The sequence below is a fragment of the Carassius gibelio genome, chromosome B23 (assembly GCF_023724105.1).
Source record: "Carassius gibelio isolate Cgi1373 ecotype wild population from Czech Republic chromosome B23, carGib1.2-hapl.c, whole genome shotgun sequence".
NCBI classification, from domain to species: Eukaryota; Metazoa; Chordata; class Actinopteri; order Cypriniformes; family Cyprinidae; genus Carassius; species Carassius gibelio.
This window is the reverse complement of record NC_068418.1, coordinates 13835904-13858536: the sequence shown is the minus strand read 5'-3', so window position 1 is coordinate 13858536 and position 22633 is coordinate 13835904. Positions and strand designations below refer to the sequence as shown.

The window sequence follows — 22633 nt, the reverse complement described above, 5'->3', positions numbered from 1 at the left end:
TACTTATTCCCTGCCAGAATTTTATTTTTTTTACACAATCTTGAATCTTTGCCAGCTGGGAAACCAGGGAAAGTCCAAAAGTTCAGGCAATGTTCAAGATATTAGCTTACTGTATTGCCTACCTTTATTAAAAATAGTATGTGAAATAGGTGTTATTCCATCATAAAAAAATCTGTAATATTTACTTCATCAACTAGGCTGTTTGACTCACATATGTTGAGTTGCCATATTTTGTCTGATATTCTGGTTAATCCATCACAATGTAAATGGAAGGAAAATATACTGGTAATATATCTGACTTTATCCACCACATACATACAGTAGTACACTGATGTAAAGTTAATGAGGAACTTAAATTGCAATCAGAGCCACTGCTATTGCTCTTTCAATATGGCTGGGACATTCCTGCATGCATGTTGAAAATTAAATGTCAAATGGACTTTGCGGTTCCATTTAAAATTAGACAGACATTGCAAATTATGTGTGCACAAACAGAAAATGCAATTGCAAGTACAATGTTACCCAGAATTTGATACTGTAGCCCCACTGAGACTGAGTGGGAAACTGAAATCAGGATTCACATACACACACTCACAAATGTTTATTATATCTGCACTGCAGCAGTGCTGCCCCGCCTTATACATCAATCTGTTTGAAATTGAGTTTATTGATTGAAGGTCCTTTTGCTATTTTCTTCTCCACATGATCAGAATACAAGCACGCATAAACTCTGTTGAGATGCACAAGCGTGCTGTACTTATAACTGTAAATGCACACACTGACATCAGTGATTGTGCTATAAAGACCTTGAAATTGCTTGACCTTTGGCATATTATTTTTTGACCCAGCAGTTATCACAGGACAACATGTCAGGTTTGATAACAAACACTTTTACTGAAATGGAAATGTCTTTTTCATAACAAAAGGTCCTTAATGCACAACAACTCTTGTTAATATCCCACAGGCTTGATTGCTCTCGGTTCAGTCCTGCCAGCGAGAGACTGCAGTCCACCATCAGTGTTCTCCGATTCCCCATAGGCCTGAAATGTAATTATTTTCAATTACAGAACCTGCCTACAGCTTTCTACCCTGTGGGTTTTGTACACAAAGAGCCCACACAAAAAGCCTGTCAGCTACACAGTAACTCTATTTGACCAGTTCTTTCCTTAGATTAATATAAAGCTAACTATTATACACTAAATGTTTCATAACATTGTTTAATTTAGCTGGAAATGTACTATTCTTTTTCTTAAAGGTGTTTTAAGAAAGCATTTGGCTACAAGAAGTGTGTATTTTCTGGGGTACTTGGTCATGCTGATAGTGAAGGAAAATTGTTATGTAAATACTTAACACTTAATCAATAATAAGTACAGTATGCACTGCACTTGTATGATCTTGTTGCAGTTTTGGGTGAAGAAAGTGAGTTGACAGAACATAATGTTTTATAAGTCTTCAATAAAGGCAACCAGCATCAGATAATGAGTCATAATAGGTTAACATTTTATAATAACTTTCATTTTCATTAGATTCCATTATATTTTCAAATAGTAAGTAGATAGGTAGATAGATAGATAGAAAAAAGTTATTATAAATTGTTACTCGTAATAGTTTCTTAATCTAATTTATGCGTAACTTTTGTACCTAAAAAGAAAAATTGTATTAGCTGACAACAGTATTTTGTTTACTTTGGGGTAAATGCACTGTTCTTTATAGCTAGACAAATATCAGGCACAATCCCCATTTTGCATTTGAGGTGTTTGGTGTGATATCTGTAAAAAGAAAATCCATAGAAAATAGCTCTCTTTGCAGTTAGGACCAAAGTATCCTATAGTTAGCCTTTAGGTAAATCAGAGTGTCCAGATTTTTTGGCAGAAGTCGGCATTGCTCTGGTCTGAGTGTCTTACTAACCATGTTAAATATCTGGTCCACTGATGTGGTTGTTGCTGGCACAGTAAAAACTTTTTTGGCTACTTGTGAGAGTAGGGGGAAGTCGATGGACTTGCGTTTCCAGTATTGTAGTGGATCCTCGTCTGTGGGTTCTTCGTGGAGATATGTGGACAGCTCCTGCTCCACAGTCTTGGCCTGAGTGGTCGGCCTCTGCTTAATGAAAGAGAACAGCTTGCAGCGTTTGGACGGTGACGGCTGGGCCTCTGAGTGATGTTCTAGTGGACTCAAAGGCCGAGTATGCTTTCCAACCTCTTCCAGCAGCACCTGTTTGTGCCAGTCGCTGTCACTGCTCCAGGACAGCTTGAACTGTGGGTCCAGGGTGGTGGCTGTTACATAAAGCGGGTCCTCAAGAATGCCTGCCAGTCTGCGGTCCAGAGCTTGAGACAATGCCATCACGATCCCAGAGCACTGGTGAGTAACGACCTCGGCCAGGTGCTTGCGCAGACCTAGCACACAGGGCAGGGCTAGGCTGATGGACACGTGCTTGTCTCCTTGGACCATGTCTGAGGCCTCCTCAAAAGGCTCCAACACTTCAACCAGCTCCCGTAGCTCTGCTTTTTCTAAGTTACTGAGGACAAGGTCATGTCTATCCACAATGTCTTCAAGAAAATCCATTGACTCTACCATTTGCCGTAGTATTTTTAACTGAGCATTCCACTTGTATGTGGATGAGGGTCTTTGCCAATTTGTTGAGGTGCTGGAGCCGAACACTTGGACAAGTTTTTCAGGAGCCACTGTAGCAATTATGTAGTTATACAGGTGGGCTCCTTTGTTTAGAGGAATGGATATTTGAGGGGAACCACAAACTCCTTCCTTAACACACTGAGCTAGTAATCGAGCAAAGCAGTCTATCCTACTTCGACCAAGACACTGATCTAAAGACTTGTTGTTCTCTTTGCTACTAATGGCGTCTTTGGCTTCCCCTGCACTGGACTCTTCATCGCTACCATCTTCCTCATCTTCTTCACCATTTCTAACGAGATTGAACCCAGGAAGACGAAAAGCTGATCTGTTTTCACAGGGCGACAAGTCTGCAACGACTCTGAACACTTTGCCAGAGATGCCATGGGACTCAGAGATCTCATCAAATTCGCTGAGCACTTGCTGAGTGTTGCTGTGGTCTGGAAGAGGTAAGCATGCCAAAAGAGCGGATCTGATATGCCAGTCTGTGTTAATGAAATGACAAGTCACTCCAAGAAACCCAACACTAGTGTTATGACCCACAGAGCTCCACAGGTCAAGGGTCACACTGCAGGACTCGGCTCCTTTTAAAGCCTGTTTGGCGGCTAGTTGGACTTGGGTGACGTAGGCTGGCAGGAGCTGCTGTTGTATATAATGGCATGGTACTGGTATGTAACGGGGCTCCAGTAGCTGAAGAAGCTCCCGAAAACCCTCATTTTCCACTATCTGTGCCGGCTGCAGGTCTCGGATGATCATCTTGGCAATGGCTTCTGAAATTAGGGACTGGCGAGGGTCACTGTAGTCAAACTTGTTCATTCCAGCACCACTCTGAGAGATCACTCTGCCACTTGGAGGGCCAGTACACATCTGCATTGCCTCCCTTTTCACATCTTTCTTCCTCACAAACTCATCATACATGGCCTGATGTTTGCGCTGTGAATGTGACAATTATATACGGGTGAATTACATATAGAACCCAATACATGATCATATAAACAAAACACACACAAAGAGCAGAAAATTGAAGGTTCTTGCACTTTATGGATATTGAACTTCTTTGACATTTCCAGTCATTTGTATATCATAAACCAACTTTACAAAAATTGCATTTGAACACAGCACATTTTATAAAAATATTGAATTATTATTATTTTTTTATTAATATTTGTTTAAAATTAAAATTAAAAATTACAATTTTAATTAGTTTTTACATTTCAATAAACCTGAATAGTGGCCTTGCATTGTTAAACCACTCACATTTGTCATGTTATTAGATACAAAACATAAAAAAATGAACCCTACCTTTAAATGTGTAACAAAGTTAGAAGTAACTGTCCGTTTAGCCTGAATCCTTGTGCCACAAGCTTTGCAGTTAGATTCAATCTTGCCATTTTCTCCCTCACAGACGATATTGAAGTAATCCAGAATGGACACCTTAGATTTTGACGCCATCAGTGATCTTAAATCTTCCACGATATGAGTAACAATACAGTAAGAGTAACACACTTACAAACGAGAACAATGCTATATCCTCTTGCGTTTTTATCAAATATTAGTCTAGCTTTTGAGATTCAATGTTAATAGCCTCGTCTCATCATAGAGATAACAGGATAGTAATCTGACTGAGATAGCGTGATCACCTGGTCTGACACTGATTGCATCGTCCTGTCATTGTGAAGACATCTTCTCGGTTACACGTCTCAGTAAAAACGTAAAGAATGACGTCCGTCAAATCTACGCGGTCGCGCAAACGATATGATGCCCGGTGTCAGATCCGACCGTAAACATCGCTATCCGCTAGCAGCTCTTTTCCGATGAACACCAGGAAGTAGACGATGAATGGGGAATATATTTATTTATTTACCATTCCGCCTCAGAATATTTGGATTTTATTCGTGAGACGCTTACAGATTTATACAAGGCTTATAAAAAAAAAACACAACAAAGAACAGGAGATGTGTGTGTTTCTCGTTATGGACGTTAATTCAATGCAGTGATTAAATGTTATTTTATTGCTCAGACAAGAAGAGGCGAGGACGCGCCTGATACTTACTGCTCGTGCACGTTTTCCACTTAAATGTTTTTTTTTAGTTTTTTCAATTCAAGAAACCATCTTCCAGGTATGCGTATGTAGCTTGGCATTGTTTAATCTAACACATACCCAATTAACTTCCCACCTTTCACAAATTGTTCAATTTAAAATGGAAACGAACATGCATTTAGCTATGCACTTTAATTATCTGACAGATATTATTTAGCTACTTAGAAACGACTAGAACAATGCTTTTTTTTATTTACTAATATAGATTATAAACATAGATTTCAATGAAATTCAGACTGGTATTGGATTGTACCTGAACCAACACTAAAATGACTTTTAGAGCTGCTTCACAGCAGGAATGTGTTAGATTAAACAATGCCAAGCTACATACGCATAAGATGTTTTCTTGAATTCAAGCAAAACTTAAGTAAACATGCCAAATATAATTCTTGTCTATCTAGTATCTACCTAACTTTTCTTGACATCAAAATCCCCGCTGAAACCTGAGAACTATATGAACTATATGAACAGTTCCCTCAGTCGAGTTTCTAATGCTATTTTTCCCGTCTTTCGCTTTGAAGCTGCTTCAACACAATCTGTATTGTAACAACCACTGTACAAATAAAGGTGACACATGAAATATCTGATAAATAATGATTGCAGGACTATTTACATTTAAAAGGACAAAATTAAGTTGAAAAGACAATACAGATAATCAAAGATATTTTTATTAGAAATCAACATTGTTCATAGAATAAGAGTGTTTTCAGTGATTTCTTGACATGTCACAAACATTTCATTTTATTCAACAGAGGGCAATTGAGATGTTTATACAAAAGTTTCAAAATTTCAATAAATAAAGATTATAGATGAAAGTGAGTAAGGTCACAGTTATTCTTTTTTTATTTCCGGTTGAGTCTCTTTCTTTTCTTGCTTCTCCTTCATCTGTGCCTGCATCTCTTTTCATGTAGCAAGTATTGCACTTTGTAGAGATGCGATTTCTGCCGAGAGAGTGATGACTGGGGGGGGACATGTGTTTTTAAAAATTATTAATCTTTCAATAAACCCAGAATACAAGCAATATAATTAACAAAAATAAAATAAAAGAAAGAACAAAAGATAATATAACAAATAAAAGATGCTGAAATAAAACTTCAAATATAGGCCTCACAGCAAATGTGCAGCACATCGGTACACTAGGGAAGGATGAACTTAAATAAAGCATAAGCAAACAATTTATATAAAAGACAAAATAGCTCACCCTCCTTAAAAGCAGACCGAGCATGTTTCAGATTTTGTGGCACAAGGATTCCAAACCACTTTAAAGGATCGCTGTGCTCTGGTGTGGATGATTCTGCCTTTGCTTTTGCATTAGGGTCTGTCTCCTGTTCCTCCTCTTTAAACCCCTTTTGTATGGTATTTATACCCCGTCTAAAACCTGAAATTTAAATAATGTTGTCATCAACAAAAAAAATCAAACAATTACAGTTTAGGCTCCTACATGTTTAATATTAGATATGCAACAACAGGGCTCTCAAGTTTTGAAGACAGACAAGAGTGACCCCCCCCCCCCCCCGCACCCCGAACCCCGAACCCCCAGAAGAAAATATTTGAAACATGACACTGACAATTTAACCAAATACAAAGTGTTTATTCAATTTCCAATTATAAAATTTGATAAAAATTTATAAAAAGACAGATGCAATGATTAATGCATCCATGGCCAGGATTATATAATTATAAAATATGACATGATTTTAAAAGTGACCTATAACATCGACTATGCAATACACTTTAATTAATTTAGTGCTAATAAAATTATTAAGCCTATTGGAGAGAGATATATTTATAAGGTGACAATATGTCGGTCATCGTGTGATAACGAAAATTTGACTAGGCCTAGACTAAGGTTACTTGTTCTGAGCAGATGTTGTCAGTGAACAGGCTGTAAAACTGTTGGCTAAGTAACAGACACTCATGAAAAACTGATGCTAATTATCTGGGAAACATTCTCTAACAGCAGTCAAGTTGTCATTGTTTGTGTCAAACAAGTTGTGAATTTGTTGTAACAGGGGATCATTACTTTGTGCTCAAAGTGATGCTCGGAGCTCCAGTGGTTTCCTCTGTGGGTGAACGAGGAAGATGGTGAACAATTCCAGGACGCTTTTTTTTTCATTGGTTGTTGCGTTAAATCTTACCCAGATACAATAGTGCTATTTTCTGATTGGCTATTGTGTAGCCTATTTCTTTTTTTTTGATTGGCTGATAAGTGGCAGGCTCGATTAAGAACTCCAGGGGAGACGCGCTTGATTCCTGCCGGTTTCCATAGTGAGAGCGGCGCGACCAGATAACTTTTGGGCGCTGCGGCATATTAAATATATTATAAATAGTTTTTCTGCGTGAGAAATACAATGTGTGGCGGGAGTGCGTGACAAAAGACCGAAATGAGTGACTGTCACGCTCAATGCGTGACACTTGAGAGCCCTGCAACAATGTGGAAAGACATACCGGTCTCTTTCACTCCAATGTCTTCTATCATGTTGTTTTTCCGTTCTGTTTTATTCTCTTTCCGCTCACATTTAAACTCAGCTGTTTCATCTTCCAACACACTGTTATAAGACAAGCACACGGATCGAGGTAAATGACTGAGTTTTAAGCACAAGCTAATGTTATTTAATTGCTTGTGATGAATGATACAGACCTGGTTTCAACATAAACAAGCGCCTCCATCTCACTAGCGTACTGCAGAGCAGAGACCTGCTTATTTCCCATTGAATAACGAGCTTTGGCAATTGAAAACCATCCCTGTATTAAAATAATTAATGGAATTATATTCAGATTACAAATGAAAATGTTTCTGTTTACAATACGCATTTATAAACAAGCTGGATTGTATTCCCAGTATTAATTAATATTAATATGTGCTCAGTCTAATTAAGTGTAACTGAATGTTTCACCTCCTCTATAAGGGAATTAAGTTTATGTCATTTCTCCTCCAAAGCCTCGAGCTGGTCCATGAAAAGCAGCAACTGCTTTTCCTAACGAAGCTCTTGATCAACACGCATTTCTGTCGTTTTATCTGAGTAAACAGAACTGAACACCAATAAACAGCAGAAAATAAACAACTTAATGAAGAATGAAAAGAGATGTATTCCTGCTGAACGCTATCAGAGTAGTTTTGGAGAACCTTTACGGGTCACGTGACATTAAGTCACATGACATCAGCTAACTCTGTTACGTAGAGATTGCGTAGTATATAATTAATTCTGTGAATTCTTTATATTTTACAGGATGTATGTTGCATGCTCATTTAAGCACACCTATAACGTTATTTTTCCCAAAAAATATGAGTGAAGAATTGTGTAATCAATATTCACACTGTGTGTTTTGTGTGTAATCTTAACTCGCTTGTGGCTTTTTATTGTAGCGATTCGAATTCTTAAAAAAAATTAAAATAAAACTTTCTTATATTGTGCATTCATGTTATTCACGCTGAAAAGAAAACAATTACTTCCCATACCGGGAGTCGAACCCGGGCCGCCTGGGTGAAAACCAGGAATCCTAACCGCTAGACCATATGGGAGATATTTACTAATTTTATAGCAAACTATTTTATTATTATAATATTTGCATATGTACATAATTTTTTTTTAAACACAAAAGTCCAGACTTTATAGTGTCCATCATTCCTGTTAAACATTTTAATGTCGTATCCAGCACAGCAGATTTCAATTATTAAAGATACATGGCAGAGTTTCTCTTTATTTTTACTAGCCTCCGTAAAGATGCAAACATGCTGCGTTGTTTATGATCGGAAATTATCTATTTTCGTGCTCAAGTGATTCCCATGCTAGAAAAGGTAGAATGAGTGCATGTCAACACAATAATACGAAGAAAATATTACAAAAAGAAAACGATCGCCATAAGTACATGTACAATTATTAATGCCCAATTCCACCATCAGCGTCCATCACCTCCGCTAGCTCGCCGTGATCGTATAGTGGTTAGTACTCTGCGTTGTGGCCGCAGCAACCCCGGTTCGAATCCGGGTCACGGCAGGGATAAGTCCCTATCACGCGGCTAAGGGGTGTGCTTTTTTGTTTTTAACTTTGGAGCTTCCATTTATTTTAGTCATCACTTTATCTAGCAACGCTTAGATCAATTTACGAGACAAAACGTATTAATTTACAAAATGTGTTATATATTTCACCAACATATACACACTTCGCTATCACATGTGACGACATGCATGTTCCGAGGAGATTATCCAACTGTAAGCCGAGTACATTTCACGATGGGCTGTTCTTCTCACAAAACCTATTAGTGATTGGGCAGCGTGAAACACGTGGGATGTGACATGGTGGCGCGATGTTTGTGCAATTTGATAATGTAGTTTCAAAGAGCAGATTTGAGCACTTCATTGCTTAACTCACCACCTCCAAGAGGACAGTTATATTAAACAAAGAGAAACGCAGGAAATAATCACATTTCTAGGACATTTCACCACTCATCAGAGTAAGTACAGACATATTAAGTAATTTCCATGTAGTATTATTTCCAAGTTATCTAGCATTAAATAAAAGATCTGTATCTCCAGATGGACAGTTTTACTAATGCTACTATTTGTAAAATGTTGTCTCCATCATATCTTTCTTCCATGTCTACAGATGTTGAAGGAAGCAGACACTATAACTCATCCCTATTGGCCACGCAACCTGTCCATTCCCAACTATGTGGCTAATGACCGTTCAATGTCAGAGATTCTCATATTCCTGTTCTCTGTGTCCGGGATACTGCTGCTCGCCACCTGGTCACTGACTGGCCGTAAGGTGTCTGGAAGCAGACTCAGTGGAGGGAGGAGGTTAGCTCTGTGCTGGTTCACCGTGTGTGGCTTCATCCATGGGGTCATTGAGGGATGGTTCTCTTTATACTACACCATCATTCCCGAAGACCAGAGTTTCCTTTCTCAACTGTGTGAGTGGGGCTAAAAGTCTATTTGACTAAAATAGTTTGAAAATGTTCCGTTAACAACCCTTGAATACCAAAAATGCTTGTTTTCCTCTACAGGGAAAGAATATTCCAAAGGAGACAGCAGATATGCAATGTAAGTTATACACATGCTTGTTTGTGCATTAAAAATGAGTCTATGCATTGAATCTAACCTCCTTTTATGGAATCTTTTCTCTAGAGCAGATAATTTCACCGTTAGCATGGAGACAGTGACCGCGTGCCTGTGGGGTCCCTTTAGTATATGGATTGTTGTGGCCTTCCTGTATAATCATTCTTACAGATTTGTCCTGCAACTTATTGTATCTCTAGGTAAGATATGTTTTGATGCACTGTAAAATATGTGCAAAGTTATTTTTTCCACATTAAGTATGCATGTTATAAAGTATGTTAAAAGGCACAATTAAGTTCAACATCCACCATTACTTTCAGGTCAGCTGTATGGTGCAGTCCTCTATTTCTTCACTGAGCACAGAGATGGATATATTCACAGCGAATATGGTCACCCCATCTATTTCTGGTTCTACTTTGTGTTTATGAATATTTTGTGGATTGTCATTCCTTTCATTCTTATAATGGACTCGTGGTGTCAGCTATCTGCCTGTCAATCCATGTTTGATAAAGCAGCACTTAAAGGAAAGTCTAAAAGAAGCTAGAGCAGTAGAAAGAAGAAGGGATGTTGAAAAAAAATACTGAAATACTGTATACAATACATGGGAATGTATACAATATGTGGAAATAATATATTTGTGTCATTCCTGGAAGAAAATGAAAAATGTCTTAAGTGTAATGTGTTATACTTATAACAGAAAAGAAAAATGGTTAAATGCTCACAATAAAACTCCAGCAGGGCTGCTTTATATTTACCTGTGTGTCTTTATGACACTGTTGCACTGTATCGGTTCTCTCTGCTCAGGTGCCTTTACTGTTATATTGTGTTCTGTAATCAAATGATTATATCTGAGATTTTATTAAATATTCCACACCTTATATCACTGTCTCCTGGCCGTTTTATCACATTTCAAAACACACACAATGAGACAATAAAGTGAGCCTAATCTGATTTTTTTTTTATAAGACTATATTTTTCTAATCCTGTCTTTCTTGGTGAAAGAAACTTTTCTTTTTTTAATTTGATGGTGTTGAATATTGGACAATATCAAATTTAACTACATACCAATTAGCAAATACACAGAATTGCTTTGTGTTTAGCGTTTAAAAAAAAAAAAAAAAAAAAAAGATTTTTTTAATGTTGAAATCATACAAATCATTTTTGTTAAACGTATAGTACTTTTTCAAGACAATGAAAAGTCAAAATGCCGAAACCCGGGATCGAACCAGGGACCTTTAGATCTTCAGTCTAACGCTCTCCCAACTGAGCTATTTCGGCTATGAATACCCCCCTGGACTGAAGCCATAATTTTTGGTGGGTGAACACCATTTCACAGCAATATCACCACACTTCATCTTCGTTTTTGAAAGAAGCTACACACTTCTATTTTTGAATTAGATAAACATGAATTTATTTGTCCTACTGCACCTTTAAGAGAACTTCACTTTTAAGGGAACTTCAGCTTTACAGTTGTGTCATACTATTGTGGGCAGGATCTTGTGGAGATCTGGTTAAAAATGGCTGCCACTCCAACTCGGACAGTTTATAGACAAAGGTAGGTTTAGGTTTTTACAGAAGATCTTTTCAACACTTACCACTTCTTTGTAGGGAGCCAAGTTGTGCCAAAATCAACAAGTAGGACATTCACTCCACAACCACATGGGCTTTGTATTTCCATACAGACATGATCTAAACACAAACAAATATTCATGCTTTTTACTCAAAATCCTCATAACCTCTTCTCTCTTTTTTTTGCAGCCAGTGGTTTCTGAACACTTGAAAAACTGGTCACCTGTAGATCTGGACTCGTGTTGTGAAGTCGGTTTTCTGTAACTGTTAGGAGCAGATAAGCTCTCCCAGTGATTTAAAAGGGAATAACTTATCCACCTACAACCTATGCCATCATAGTACAGTAAATTATACATACCACCACCTCTTTTCACTAAATTCAAGATCATCATGCCAATTTAAATAAGATTTTTTTTATACAAAAACGACTCTCAATGGTTTATTGCAGAGTTTTACAGTAATCATTATAATATTAGTTACCTCGCATTAAATGTCACATTACACTTGTGTATTATTTTCAAAAGCAGTCAGTCTGTCGCCATTGGTGACCTGTTTTGTTTGGTAAACTCTGGTTACCATAAGCAAAGGCAATGGAATCTCCCAATAGTGAACTTCTATCGCCCTCTTCAGGAAAAGCAAGGGTCGAACTTAAATGTTACAGTTTTACTCAGAGTTTAACACAAGAGGCCGCTCTTCCATAAGGTTTAAACTTTAAAGCAGACCTCAGAAATGAGCTACATTGAATAAATTCCTATCATAAATTAATAATTGTTAAGGTTCATTTTGTCTTTTTGTTTTACTTCATGCTCAAGATAACAAAAAAAATCTACTAAACAAGATATCTGATATTACAAAGTATTAGTCTATTTCAAGTGAAGCTTTGTCTACGTACCATACACCGCAGACAGAGATGAGAAATTATTGTTTGTTTTTTGTTGTTGCAAAAAACACAAATGGGTTCCATTGTCTTGAATGTGTTATTTGAATGGTTAACACAAACTCAAGATTTTCCACACCTTATTCTGCAATATAAAGTACATCATTGATTTTTTTTTTTAAGCGGTTACTTGGACTAGAGATTGTTCATCATAACAAACAGGTAAACTTATCTAACTACTTTCACAGCCTCATTGTGTTTACAATCATACTATTGCAAATTAATTGTAACTTTAAATGACAAATATTTTTAATTAAAGAGCTGTTGGAAGCCGAGTTGTCATGTAAAGTCATGCAAACGTGGTTTAGCTTGTTATAGCCAACATTTACATTTTTCTTCTTTACTTTGGCTTCAAAGTGCATATAAAGTTTATTTGTAAAGATTATTATTACGAACAAAATGTGTTAAGAATCATTATTTTTTTGGTCACAAAGCCTGCAATAATCCAAAAACCAATGAATAAATCCTATTGGGTTTTTGTCAAGGGAAACTGAGTGATCATAACTTCCTTGTTGTTGGTAAAAAATATGTGATCACTGCACTGCTCTATTTGATATCTATTGTTTAGAATATGAATGCAAAAGCTTAGAAATGTCAAATCAAACTGAAAATCTTTCAAACACACTACATTTTAAAAAGGTACATACTTGAAAAGACGTAAAAAAAAAAAAACTGCAGAGTGCAGACCTTTCAGTTTGTACAAAAAAAAAAAAAAGTGACATTTAGTAACATACTTTATTAGGTTGCTACTATAGCAGTCTATATAACAGTCACATTAATTACTCAAATAATTAATATATTTGAAAATAAAAATAAAAAATATGTTACAAATATTTTTTTGTAAATAAATGAAAATTTAACGTCCCTGGGTGGGCTCGAACCACCAACCTTTCGGTTAACAGCCGAACGCGCTAACCGATTGCGCCACAGAGACCTCGTGGTTGCATTGCTTGGCCTATTTCCTCAAGAAGAAACACGTTTCCTGTCTGAAAATCTGCATCAAAAACAAAATCACACATTAGGAAGACATTGCCAGATAGGAAATTTCCGAAGTTTACCAAAAGGTATCGCCTGTCCACAGACCTCCAGGAGGCCGCTGTCAATGTGCAACACTGGAAATCATGAATTCCTTCAAAATCAACCATTGGGCAATATTAAATGGCTCAGTGCATGTTTTCATTTTTTTTTTTTTACTAAAAGAGGTTGCTTTCTTAAACAGCAAGTCACAGCTGCCAGTAATCACGGACTACTAATCAAATCAAAGCCATACAAAAAACAAAACAAAAGTCTTAACCCATTAAACGAATTTTTTTAAATCAAGGACAAAACAAAAACAAAAAAAAACATTTTAATTAAACTTACATTTTCATATTAATAAAAAAAAATCATTTTAATAAATAACAGTAGTTGTAGTTACTCTAAGCTTGACACTAGATGTTGCTCTTTAATAATGAATGCGAGTAAAGTCACGCCATTACGTGGAGAGCAACATTTTTAATACATGGATTTGAGATGTGCAACAATGGCCTACATGAAAATAATAAATATAATAATATTTTCCGAAGACACTATTATCGTGATTAGGGTTCTGTCATAAGCGACGAAAGCGAATCAAATAATATGATTCACACTGACTGATAAGATCAGAGCAGTGATGGCCAGCTTGTCCCTAAACACAATTCTAAATGCTTTTACCTAAAAGATATTGCTGCTTCATCTCAGAAGATTAACCTTTCCCTTCTTTATTCTTTATAACCCGATAATGCGGCGACACAATCTGGGGTTAAGCCACCTAAACACCGCAGTAAATTATAGTTTGAAAGGCTGCGCGTTCGGCTGTACACAGACGCTGATCCGCTTCAGACAGTGCACAAAGTAGCGCTTCAACAGACACAATTATGTCTAAATACACGGTTTTGGCGAGTTACCTTGTAAACATTGTCTTAAATGAGTTTTAACGCCTTGAATGATCGCAAAGAGTTGGGAGAAAATCAGATGTGTGTTAGATCTGCATCATGTACATCAGGTATACAATAGACAGCGCTGATTTTGAAGTGAAACCGCCTGAAGTCTGATTGAAGTAAATAAAAGAACAAAAGAGAAATCCTTGGATTGTTCCAGCTGCTTATGAACTTTTATATCTTGAATAAAGATTAATTTGTATAGTTTATGCATATATAATAAATTTAATGTGACTTTTTTTTTTGTAACTTTTTTTTGTGTTCAAAATTTACAAAATGTATATAATAAGCGATCAGGGCACGTTATTCTTTCACTGAAGCAAGCGAACGATCTCGGCGTCCGTGGGAAAAGTGAGGAACTAACTGATCTCTGATTAATTACAGTTTGCACATATTTTTTTTTTGTCGTGAACATTGATCTTCCTTCAAAACAGCTGGTACAGGAGTCACAGAATAACGTGCATCATCACTATGAATGAATCCATTTTCCAAACCGTGTTTTTAGCTTGTCCTGAATCACCAGGGTGCACCTATAATAAGTGTTTATATTCTGACTACTTTAGATTGCTTCGGGTAGGTACCGCGGTGGAGTAACCTAGTACCTTTGTGATTCTTCATAGTCATAAACAGAGCCAAGTAGCTCCGGCTACAATATTCTACTGCAAGACACAAGCAGTCCTGTTTATTAACCGCTAGAGCGTCAAAAGTTACCGACTGCAGCTTTAAATTAAAAGTTATACATTTCAGAGTCTATTAAATATTGCAAATAATGGCTTTCAGTTATACTGTAATGTTAAATGGCAATAATTAACAGGGAAAATTGAGGGAAAATGCACCAGCAGGACAAATTTTTTTAAAATATGTTAAGTCATTGTATTAGTAATAACTGGCAGTTGCATGGTCGTTAAAAAAAAAAAAAAAAAAAATTGGCCGGTAAATTTAATCATGCCACCGGCCATTGGCAGGTGTGGCAAAAAGTTAGTTTTAGGCCCTTTGTGGAACGTTTACCTGTTTGTAGGGCTGTCGCGGTTAAAAAAAAGCGGTGTAGTTGATCTGCCATAGAGTCAATTGGTTGTTCTTGGAGATAGCGGGTTAACTCCGTGTCAGCGCGTGCTCTGATCGGTAAAGGGGCAGAGATTTCAGACCTCAGTTTATTAAGGAGTTCTGTCACAAAACTCATCATCCGCGCCAACGTTTTTTGAGCAAATTTCAAAGCCGCACCCGCCCGCCATCCGCTGGTTGTTTTGCGGTCTATGGCGATGCAATGCTTTGCTGATGCGAGCCGCAAAAAAAAAGCCATTGTCTGTTCTAGAAAGGATGCAGCAAAGATATTTAATGCTAATGTAGGAGGCATAGGCCTAAGCTGAGTTTTATTTACCATAAAAACCATGTCTCCCGATATATTGCGCATCTTATGATCCTATCTAAAAAATGAAAATAATTTTTGATAAAAAATGTTTGTAAAAAATATTTTAATGACACGGTTTTGGCGGTTATAGAGTTCTAATGACGGTGTTCAACTATAACCACCGGTCTCACGGTTATATACTAACCGTCACACCCCTACCTACAGTTACAATCATGTGGCTGATATATGAAAAAAAAAATAGAAGGCATGTTGTGATGTCTCAGAGAGGTGTTCATCACAAATAAAAATTACGATAAAAGTGCATAGAGCCAGCAGATTTTGAGGGTCTTGGCAGCCCGTATTAAACTTGCGTCTGCTATCGAGTCCAGGATGTGAATCAGTCTCTCATCTCGGTGCGTCTTGGCGTACCACAAAGAAAACAGAAATATTTAATGGCAGAAGTGATGATGAAGTGAGTGCCAATGATCGTGGCCATGCCTCTCCTTCTCAAGTCTGCTAGGCCGCGATCAAATGGACAGGGCGGCGCGGTCACGAACGGAGGTCCGTGAATCATTCCAGGTGTTTTCTCTTATCTCAGCAATTTTGTCATAAGATATACTCCATGAATTGATACTATAAATATATTTCCAAGATTATGAAATCCATATGCACTGCCTTAATGTATTCATTGCTTGAGCAGCCATTTGAATAACAGTAGTTTATTAAAACAGCAGATATTTTACAAGTTTATTTCCGTTATTGAGATGAGCAAATTATGTCAGAAAGAGAGTTTGGTAGTAAACAAAGGATTAGGAATATTAACATTGTTCCTGTTTAATTGCAATGGTGAAATCATCATGGCAGAGAAAATAAATCATAGATGGAGGTTTTAAATCACAGGTTACAATTATTATCCCTGATTTGTTAACAACTCTAATTTAAAATAAAACCCAGGTCAACAAATCCTTGATTAGCTCTAAACCTTATTTAAATTAATCCTTGTTGGTGCTACCCACCCTAAGTGTTCAATATTTTTTATGATATGTCCTTATAGTATAAACTTAAATCAATATTCCTTTCAGAATAACAGAAGCGTTTTTGTTCATTCATTAATGAGCACAGACATCGCTAGTGAATCGCCTTAAGGCCCAACAGCAATGTCTGAATAAATGTTGCTGTGTTAATGCAAGATTAATTACACAAAATAAAAGCATAAAAACAAAAGCATTCGTCCCTGGGTGGGCTCGAACCACCAACCTTTCGGTTAACAGCCGAACGCGCTAACCGATTGCGCCACAGAGACCTGTGGCTCCAGCTTGAACGATTCCTCTATGAGTACCACCATTTTTCACCCTGAACTCTCTTCTGAATTTGTGAAATCACATACCTTGTATCCATACATACCACTGCTTCTAGCAGGAGTCTGGCGTGCTCGCCTTTATAGATAGTTCACAAATGGTTATGGGTATTACCTGTAAACAAGCATAGAGAAAAACATTTATTTTCCATTTATATAACATGGCTCCCCAGATCCACAGTGAGTACAGGTTGTATGTACTTTCAAACCACAGCATCTTAAGATTACTTGCCAAACGTTGGGAAATAATTACAGAACCCAAATGTTAATTTCAGCAATTCATTCGATTCATCATTAAAGAATTGTTTACGTCACGCCACCACGTGGCATGTTACGTGTATGGTTTAGTTACGAAGTGTTGAAAACTAAACTTTGGTTTATCATCGTTGTAGATATTATTTATAGCTGCACTGTGTGCTTGAGCACTTTCTCTTTGAGACTGGTTAGCAATAGGTTTAATCTGGATCCTTTAGATCGGTCGTGGGACCCATGTCTCATGTTGCCCAGCAACACTGCCCCAAGTATCATATCATTGGGCCTCCAGGCAAGACACAGGGCCCACGACCGATCTAAAGGATCCAGATTAAACATATTGCTAACCATTCTCAAAGAGAAAGTGCCCAAGCAACATTGCTCAAAACAAGTTGCCTGGCAAAAAATGCTAAACAACGTGTCCCGTGTATCATCAGCCTCACTCTCTCAGTAACCGACAAAAACCCGTTGACTCGACCAGCGGGGTTCTGTGGAGGTGAAAAGTGCTTTATATAAAAAGGCGGTGGCGGGGCGGCAGTTTGGAAACAGTTATTATTTTGCAATTTCCGTTTAGCCATTTTCTTTTTAGGCAGTGGCGAACAAATTACAAAATCCCGCTTTAGAAGTATGAGCAAAAGTTTTAATTATTGCTAAAAAACGATAGCAGGACACAGTGAATGTATTCCTGTAACGTATATAGTTTCACGCTATTTGCACTTATTAAAACATTTGGCATAACGTTACCCTCCTCAGATCATGCAGACCGTGTTCGAGGCCCCGTGTACGGTCTTGGATTATTTCCGCGCTGGGCCGCCATTACAACAGGTTATTGTCCGTGCTGGGCCGTGATTACAATCAAACATTAATAATCTAACGTTACATTAATAGCAGCATTCACTTATATTCTCTGTTACGGCTCGATACATGGTTTACTACGGTATTTAATCATAAATCCGTTAATTGCGCAACAGTTCTCTCACGCGCTAGTTCTCGTCACACAACTCACCGCTGCAGCAACATCAAGGAATATTTTTGTAAAATCGATTGGTTTACTTAGTTATTATACAATAATCTCCTTACCTCACGAATTATCTCCTGTTTTGTAGAGTTGGCAAATGCAAACGTGTAGTTTTTGTCTCTAGCAGCTCATCTAAGGCTTTTTTAATGTAAGTTAACGGATGAGAGGCGGCGTCGTCTGATTGGCTGCCTCTTTATGGAAAACGTGATTCAATTGGCTACAAAATTAACTCATTAAAAACGCTTAAAATGGAAAGATTTATGGATTTTCAGTTGTTTATAGTATGATTTGAATATTTTCTGCAATAGCAGCACAACAAAAAAATAAGATATGATAATATTTTCCAACTCCCTGAAATATTATATAATTTCATGTTTGAAATAGGTAATGCTATGCCTTCTGTTTAATTGTTCATATTGTTAACTTTATCAATAAAAACAGAAAAAGAAAATAAAAATAACATTGTTTATTGACACTTGATGCAAGAATGCAGTATACTTGGCTTTTGATCATTTTCTACACTAGTTATAAATCCATAATGAAAACATGTTTTAGAACAAAACATCAAAGCAGTATCTTATTTTACAAAAATAAACCAAACTTTAGTACATTCAGTAAATGTCCTAGCAGTATCATGACTTTGCACAACTTTCAAGTGTATGTAGTTTTAAACATTGACAAATTACAACATTGAACATTTAAGATACAGTAAACATACTCCAAGTTTTAAACATTGAAGTTAAGCTACAAAGACAGACCAAAAACAACTTCTGGGCACTTTACCATTGTTATGATTTTTATACATATGCCCATGTTCCTCTTTTATTATTCCCAACTTTCAGTGATTTTCTAGTTAAACATCTTGCTCAGCCTTTGACCGAGTTTACTGTCCATGTCCTTCAATCTGGAGTTCACTTGTTTCAGAGCAGTGCGAGCTGATGCAGAATCAGGCTGGAGCTCCAGAATCTTTCCAAAGGCCATGCGAGATTCCTCCAGTTCGCCCAGCTGCAGGCAAGCTTGCCCAAGCCGGTACCAGGCCTTAGTGCTCTTTGGGTTCAGCTCAGTGGCCTTGATACTGCTGTCTCTGGATTTAGCAAGCTGGCCTAACTTGAGTTGGCATAAAGAAAGATTGCAGTGAAGTTCTGCTTTTACAGTTTTATACTCCTCGTCAGTTGGAATGGAGACATCATCACTTTCTGCCTGCTCATTTTCTTTATCAAAGCATGGTGTCAAAGCTGCATCATCATCATCATCCTCTCCATCCACAGCTTCTTTAAATCCAGTGGATGAGGCATTTCTTCTTGTCTTGCCATTTATAGTTATTGCCAGCTTCACCGCTCTGCAGTAGCAGTCTGTCGCACCCCAGATATCTCCATTCCCAAACCGCTGACCACCCCTTTGCTTGTGAGACAGCACCCAAGACCATTTCTCTCCGGGTGTCATCTGCCAAGACTCCTGCCCAGGGGTTAAAGAGTGAAGCTGGAGTGTAAAGCAGTCAGACTGCTGAGACGATCCCTGCTCTGTTGTGTTTTCAGTCTGGGTACCATTAGCATCACTGACTGCTGCTTTAGAGTTCTTTGCATTCCAGGCACTTACCGTAAACTGCACCAAGAAAAAAAAAAAAAAGTTAATAGATGAGATGTGTTTTCCCATGATAAACACACAGTGCTGGTAAATTAGTAACAAAATGTAGTTCTTTACTGAACACAAATTACATGTTGAAGCTTGTAGTCAGTAACGTAATCTATTACATTTAAATATAATAATCTGTCTACTGTTTTATTAATTGTACATTGTTTTGACCTAACTTGTTTAATACATTGATTTGAGTATGATAATCTTGTACCACATAGATATAAACATGAGAGAAGCGTGAAGTATTTTAAATATTATATTTAGTCAAGTTTTCTGTGTAATTACGGCTGCTTGACTAGTGTGTATGTGTGCAATTCCACAACACTGGAAAACTTTCTTAATATATACAGTACCAGTCAAAAGTTTTTGGGCAGTGAAATTTTTCATGTTCTTTAAAGAAGTCTCTTCTGCTCATCAAGCCTGCATTTATTTGATCCAAAGTACAGCAAAAGCAGTTAAATATTTTTACTATTTAAAAGAACTGTTTTCTTTTTGTATGTATTTTAAAATGAAATTTATTTTTATGATTTCAAAGCCAAATGTTTAGCATTATTACTCCAGTTACATGATCTTCAGAAATCATTCTAATGTTCTGATTTGCTGCTCAAAAAACATTATTATTATTATTATTATTATTATTAAATACAGTTGAGTAGAATTTTAGAAAGTTCAGAAGAACATCATTTATCTGAAATAGAAATCTTTTGTAACATTAACATTTTGTGTCTTCATCATCTCTTTTGATCAATTTAAATCATCTTTGCTAAATAAAAGTATTAATTTCTATAATTTCTTCCTTAAATTATACTTATACTGAAAAAAGTTTTCGTATTTTAAATGTTTTAAATATTGATATAGACAATAACAATAATAAAAGTTTATTGAACAGCAAATCAGCATATTAGAATTATTTCTGAAGGATCACGTGACACTGAGGACTGAAGTAATGATGCTCTAAAATTTAGATTTGATCACAGGAATAAATCAGATTATCAAATATTTTCAAATTGAAAGCAGTTATTTAAAATAATATAAAGATTTAGATTTAGGGTGAAAATCTTTATTTAATTTAACTCTGCAGCACTGTGGCCGTCCAGGAGCAGGACTGGACACCCCAGGTTTAAGTCTGTATTTTAGCTTTGCCCTCACCTCACACATCTCTCCAGCCCTCATGCCTTCCAGGCAGCCCTCTGTGATGTCACACTGCCCTTCGCCCATGCGCAACAAGCACCACTCATCCAGCGGGAGCTGCAGAACAGAGTCCTGCGAGCGCGGGTGAGAGGTAGCCTGCTCGCTTGAATCAACTCTGGCTGTTGATTCCTGCTCTTGAGAAGCAGTATGTTGTGTTTCTCCTTCTGTAACAGTACTTCGCCGCACCTTGACCTTACACAGTGAGCCCAGCATCGGCGTGATGTCCCCTCGTTTTCTTTCTCCAAGCCACCTTCGGCGCACCTCCCACAGACCCCCGGGACACGCGGAGACCCACGACGTCTCACCTGGAACTGGAGCAGGCACTTGGACTGTTGTCATGATGATGGGGTTTAAAAGACCTGAACATAACAACGAAAACAATTAAACGCAGACTACATGGGTGGTGCCTATCAATGGACCTGTTAGCACTGTGATGAAAAGTCTTCATTTTAAACCTAGCGCATCTAAGTTATAGCTTCAGATTGCATGCGTTTTTTAAAACAGAAAACCTTTGCAATGACACCTAACAGTTATTATATCATACATTTGTGAACCCGTTTACCTACTTTTGTGCTCGTTGTCGCTGTCAGAGTCTCTTCTTCTACAGCAAATATCTCACATTAAAGGTCTTCCATCGCCCTCTAAAGGTGCGGCGTGTGAAGTTTACATTTGTACTCTCTTATAACTATGCGAAATTTGTTTTAATGAAGATGCAATACGCCCTGGTAAAATCATGACTAATTAACGATATGCATACTCTAGAGTACAAAGAAATATTTATTAGTGTATAGAAAGATAAATGTGCAAAATCTCTGCTTGTGTGCATGAAATAAAAGATTGGCTTCATTAAAATTTTCTAAAACTTAACATGGACAAAACTGAGATTATTTTCACTGGACCTTCATCACTCACTAATAAAATTCCTACTAACTTCACCTCTGAGATCGCCGGCTCTCTTATCAAACCATCTAGTACTGTTAAAAATCTTGATGTAGTTTTTGATTCCTCTCTATCTTTCCACTCTCACATTAACTCCATCACTAAATTGGCATTCTTTCATCTATGTTGTATCGCTCAGCTCTGTCCCTTTATCAGTATCTCAGATGCTGAAACTGTCATCCATGCATTTGTCACCTCACGTCTTGATTACTGCAATGCACTTTTCATTGGCTTACCAGCTAGCTCCATTTCCAAATTACAATACATTCAAAACTCTGCTGCCAGACTACTCACCCACACCAAGCGTTCTGCACATATTTCCCCAATTCTGCATGATCTTCACTGGCTTCCTGTGGCTTACCGTATTAAATTCAAAATTCTCCTTCTCGCTTTTAAGTCTCTGCATAGCCTTTCTCCCCCTACCTCTGTAACCTGCTTCTCCCCTACACCCCAACTCGCTCTTTACGATCCGCTGATTCCAGCCTCCTCGTTGTCCCTCGGCATTGCCTTGCTTCAATGGGGGGCAGATCATTTCTCTCTTAATGTACTTGCACTCTCATTTGCCTATTGTTGTTCTGTCTGCTCTCTTTGTCAATTGTCTTTATTGTTGTTTGTTTATTGTAAAGTGTCCTTGAGCT

General features: G+C 37.4%; 3 protein-coding genes, 5 non-coding genes and 1 pseudogene across 11 annotated transcripts; 2 read left to right on the top strand and 7 right to left on the bottom strand.

The window, feature by feature from the left end:
• Positions 1-869: 869 nt before the first annotated feature.
• si:dkey-109j17.5 (uncharacterized) lies at positions 870-4871 on the bottom strand. Of its 4 annotated transcripts, XM_052594135.1 has the most exons (4): positions 4269-4871; positions 3931-4062; positions 1909-3561; positions 870-1040 (listed from the first exon to the last, which is right to left on the bottom strand). In XM_052594135.1, exons 1-4 carry the CDS (start codon positions 4287-4289, stop codon positions 951-953), a joined length of 1896 nt encoding a protein of 631 aa, XP_052450095.1. In that variant the 5' UTR covers positions 4290-4871; the 3' UTR covers positions 870-950. The 4 variants fall into 4 exon arrangements, with proteins under 4 accessions (XP_052450095.1, XP_052450094.1, XP_052450093.1 ...); XM_052594134.1 differs by having other exon boundaries at positions 870-3561; positions 3931-4094; positions 4269-4869; XM_052594133.1 differs by having other exon boundaries at positions 870-3561; positions 4269-4869.
• A 508-nt stretch (positions 4872-5379) lies between these two features.
• On the bottom strand, positions 5380-7906 carry LOC128011580 (coiled-coil domain-containing protein 115-like; annotated as a pseudogene).
• Positions 7907-8180: 274 nt separating this feature from the next.
• Positions 8181-8252, bottom strand: trnae-uuc (transfer RNA glutamic acid (anticodon UUC)). Its single transcript has one exon. It is a non-coding gene; the product is annotated as a tRNA-Glu (tRNA).
• A 403-nt stretch (positions 8253-8655) lies between these two features.
• trnah-gug (transfer RNA histidin (anticodon GUG)) lies at positions 8656-8727 on the top strand. Its single transcript has one exon. It is a non-coding gene; the product is annotated as a tRNA-His (tRNA).
• A 289-nt stretch (positions 8728-9016) lies between these two features.
• On the top strand, positions 9017-10666 carry ebp (EBP cholestenol delta-isomerase). Its single transcript, XM_052594138.1, has 5 exons — positions 9017-9184; positions 9337-9643; positions 9737-9773; positions 9858-9988; positions 10109-10666. Exons 2-5 carry the CDS (start codon positions 9337-9339, stop codon positions 10330-10332), a joined length of 699 nt encoding a protein of 232 aa, XP_052450098.1. The 5' UTR covers positions 9017-9184; the 3' UTR covers positions 10333-10666.
• Positions 10667-10993: 327 nt separating this feature from the next.
• On the bottom strand, positions 10994-11066 carry trnaf-gaa (transfer RNA phenylalanine (anticodon GAA)). Its single transcript has one exon. It is a non-coding gene; the product is annotated as a tRNA-Phe (tRNA).
• A 2088-nt stretch (positions 11067-13154) lies between these two features.
• trnan-guu (transfer RNA asparagine (anticodon GUU)) lies at positions 13155-13228 on the bottom strand. Its single transcript has one exon. It is a non-coding gene; the product is annotated as a tRNA-Asn (tRNA).
• Positions 13229-16832: 3604 nt separating this feature from the next.
• On the bottom strand, positions 16833-16906 carry trnan-guu (transfer RNA asparagine (anticodon GUU)). Its single transcript has one exon. It is a non-coding gene; the product is annotated as a tRNA-Asn (tRNA).
• Positions 16907-18681: 1775 nt separating this feature from the next.
• Positions 18682-21703, bottom strand: LOC128011144 (FK506-binding protein-like). The gene is made up of 3 exons (XM_052593271.1): positions 21623-21703; positions 21015-21415; positions 18682-19832 (listed from the first exon to the last, which is right to left on the bottom strand). Exons 2-3 carry the CDS (start codon positions 21393-21395, stop codon positions 19080-19082), a joined length of 1134 nt encoding a protein of 377 aa, XP_052449231.1. The 5' UTR covers positions 21396-21415; positions 21623-21703; the 3' UTR covers positions 18682-19079.
• Positions 21704-22633: the final 930 nt, after the last annotated feature.

Coding starts and splice junctions, on each gene's coding strand:
- si:dkey-109j17.5 (XM_052594133.1), bottom strand. CDS start 4,289: ATGCAATCAGTGTCAGACCAG. Junction 4,063..4,268: donor TGCAATCAGTGTCAGACCAG/GTGATCACGCTA, acceptor TCAAAATCTAAG/GTGTCCATTCTGGATTACTT. Junction 3,562..3,930: donor ACTTTGTTACACATTTAAAG/GTAGGGTTCATT, acceptor TCACATTCACAG/CGCAAACATCAGGCCATGTA.
- LOC128011144 (XM_052593271.1), bottom strand. CDS start 21,395: ATGACAACAGTCCAAGTGCCTGCTCCAGTTCCAGGTGAGACGTCGTGG. Junction 19,833..21,014: donor GGGCTGGAGAGATGTGTGAG/GTGAGGGCAAAG, acceptor TTCTTGGTGCAG/TTTACGGTAAGTGCCTGGAA.
- ebp (XM_052594138.1), top strand. CDS start 9,337: ATGTTGAAGGAAGCAGACACTATAACTCATCCCTATTGGCCACGCAAC. Junction 9,774..9,857: donor GGAGACAGCAGATATGCAAT/GTAAGTTATACA, acceptor TCTTTTCTCTAG/AGCAGATAATTTCACCGTTA. Junction 9,989..10,108: donor GCAACTTATTGTATCTCTAG/GTAAGATATGTT, acceptor CATTACTTTCAG/GTCAGCTGTATGGTGCAGTC.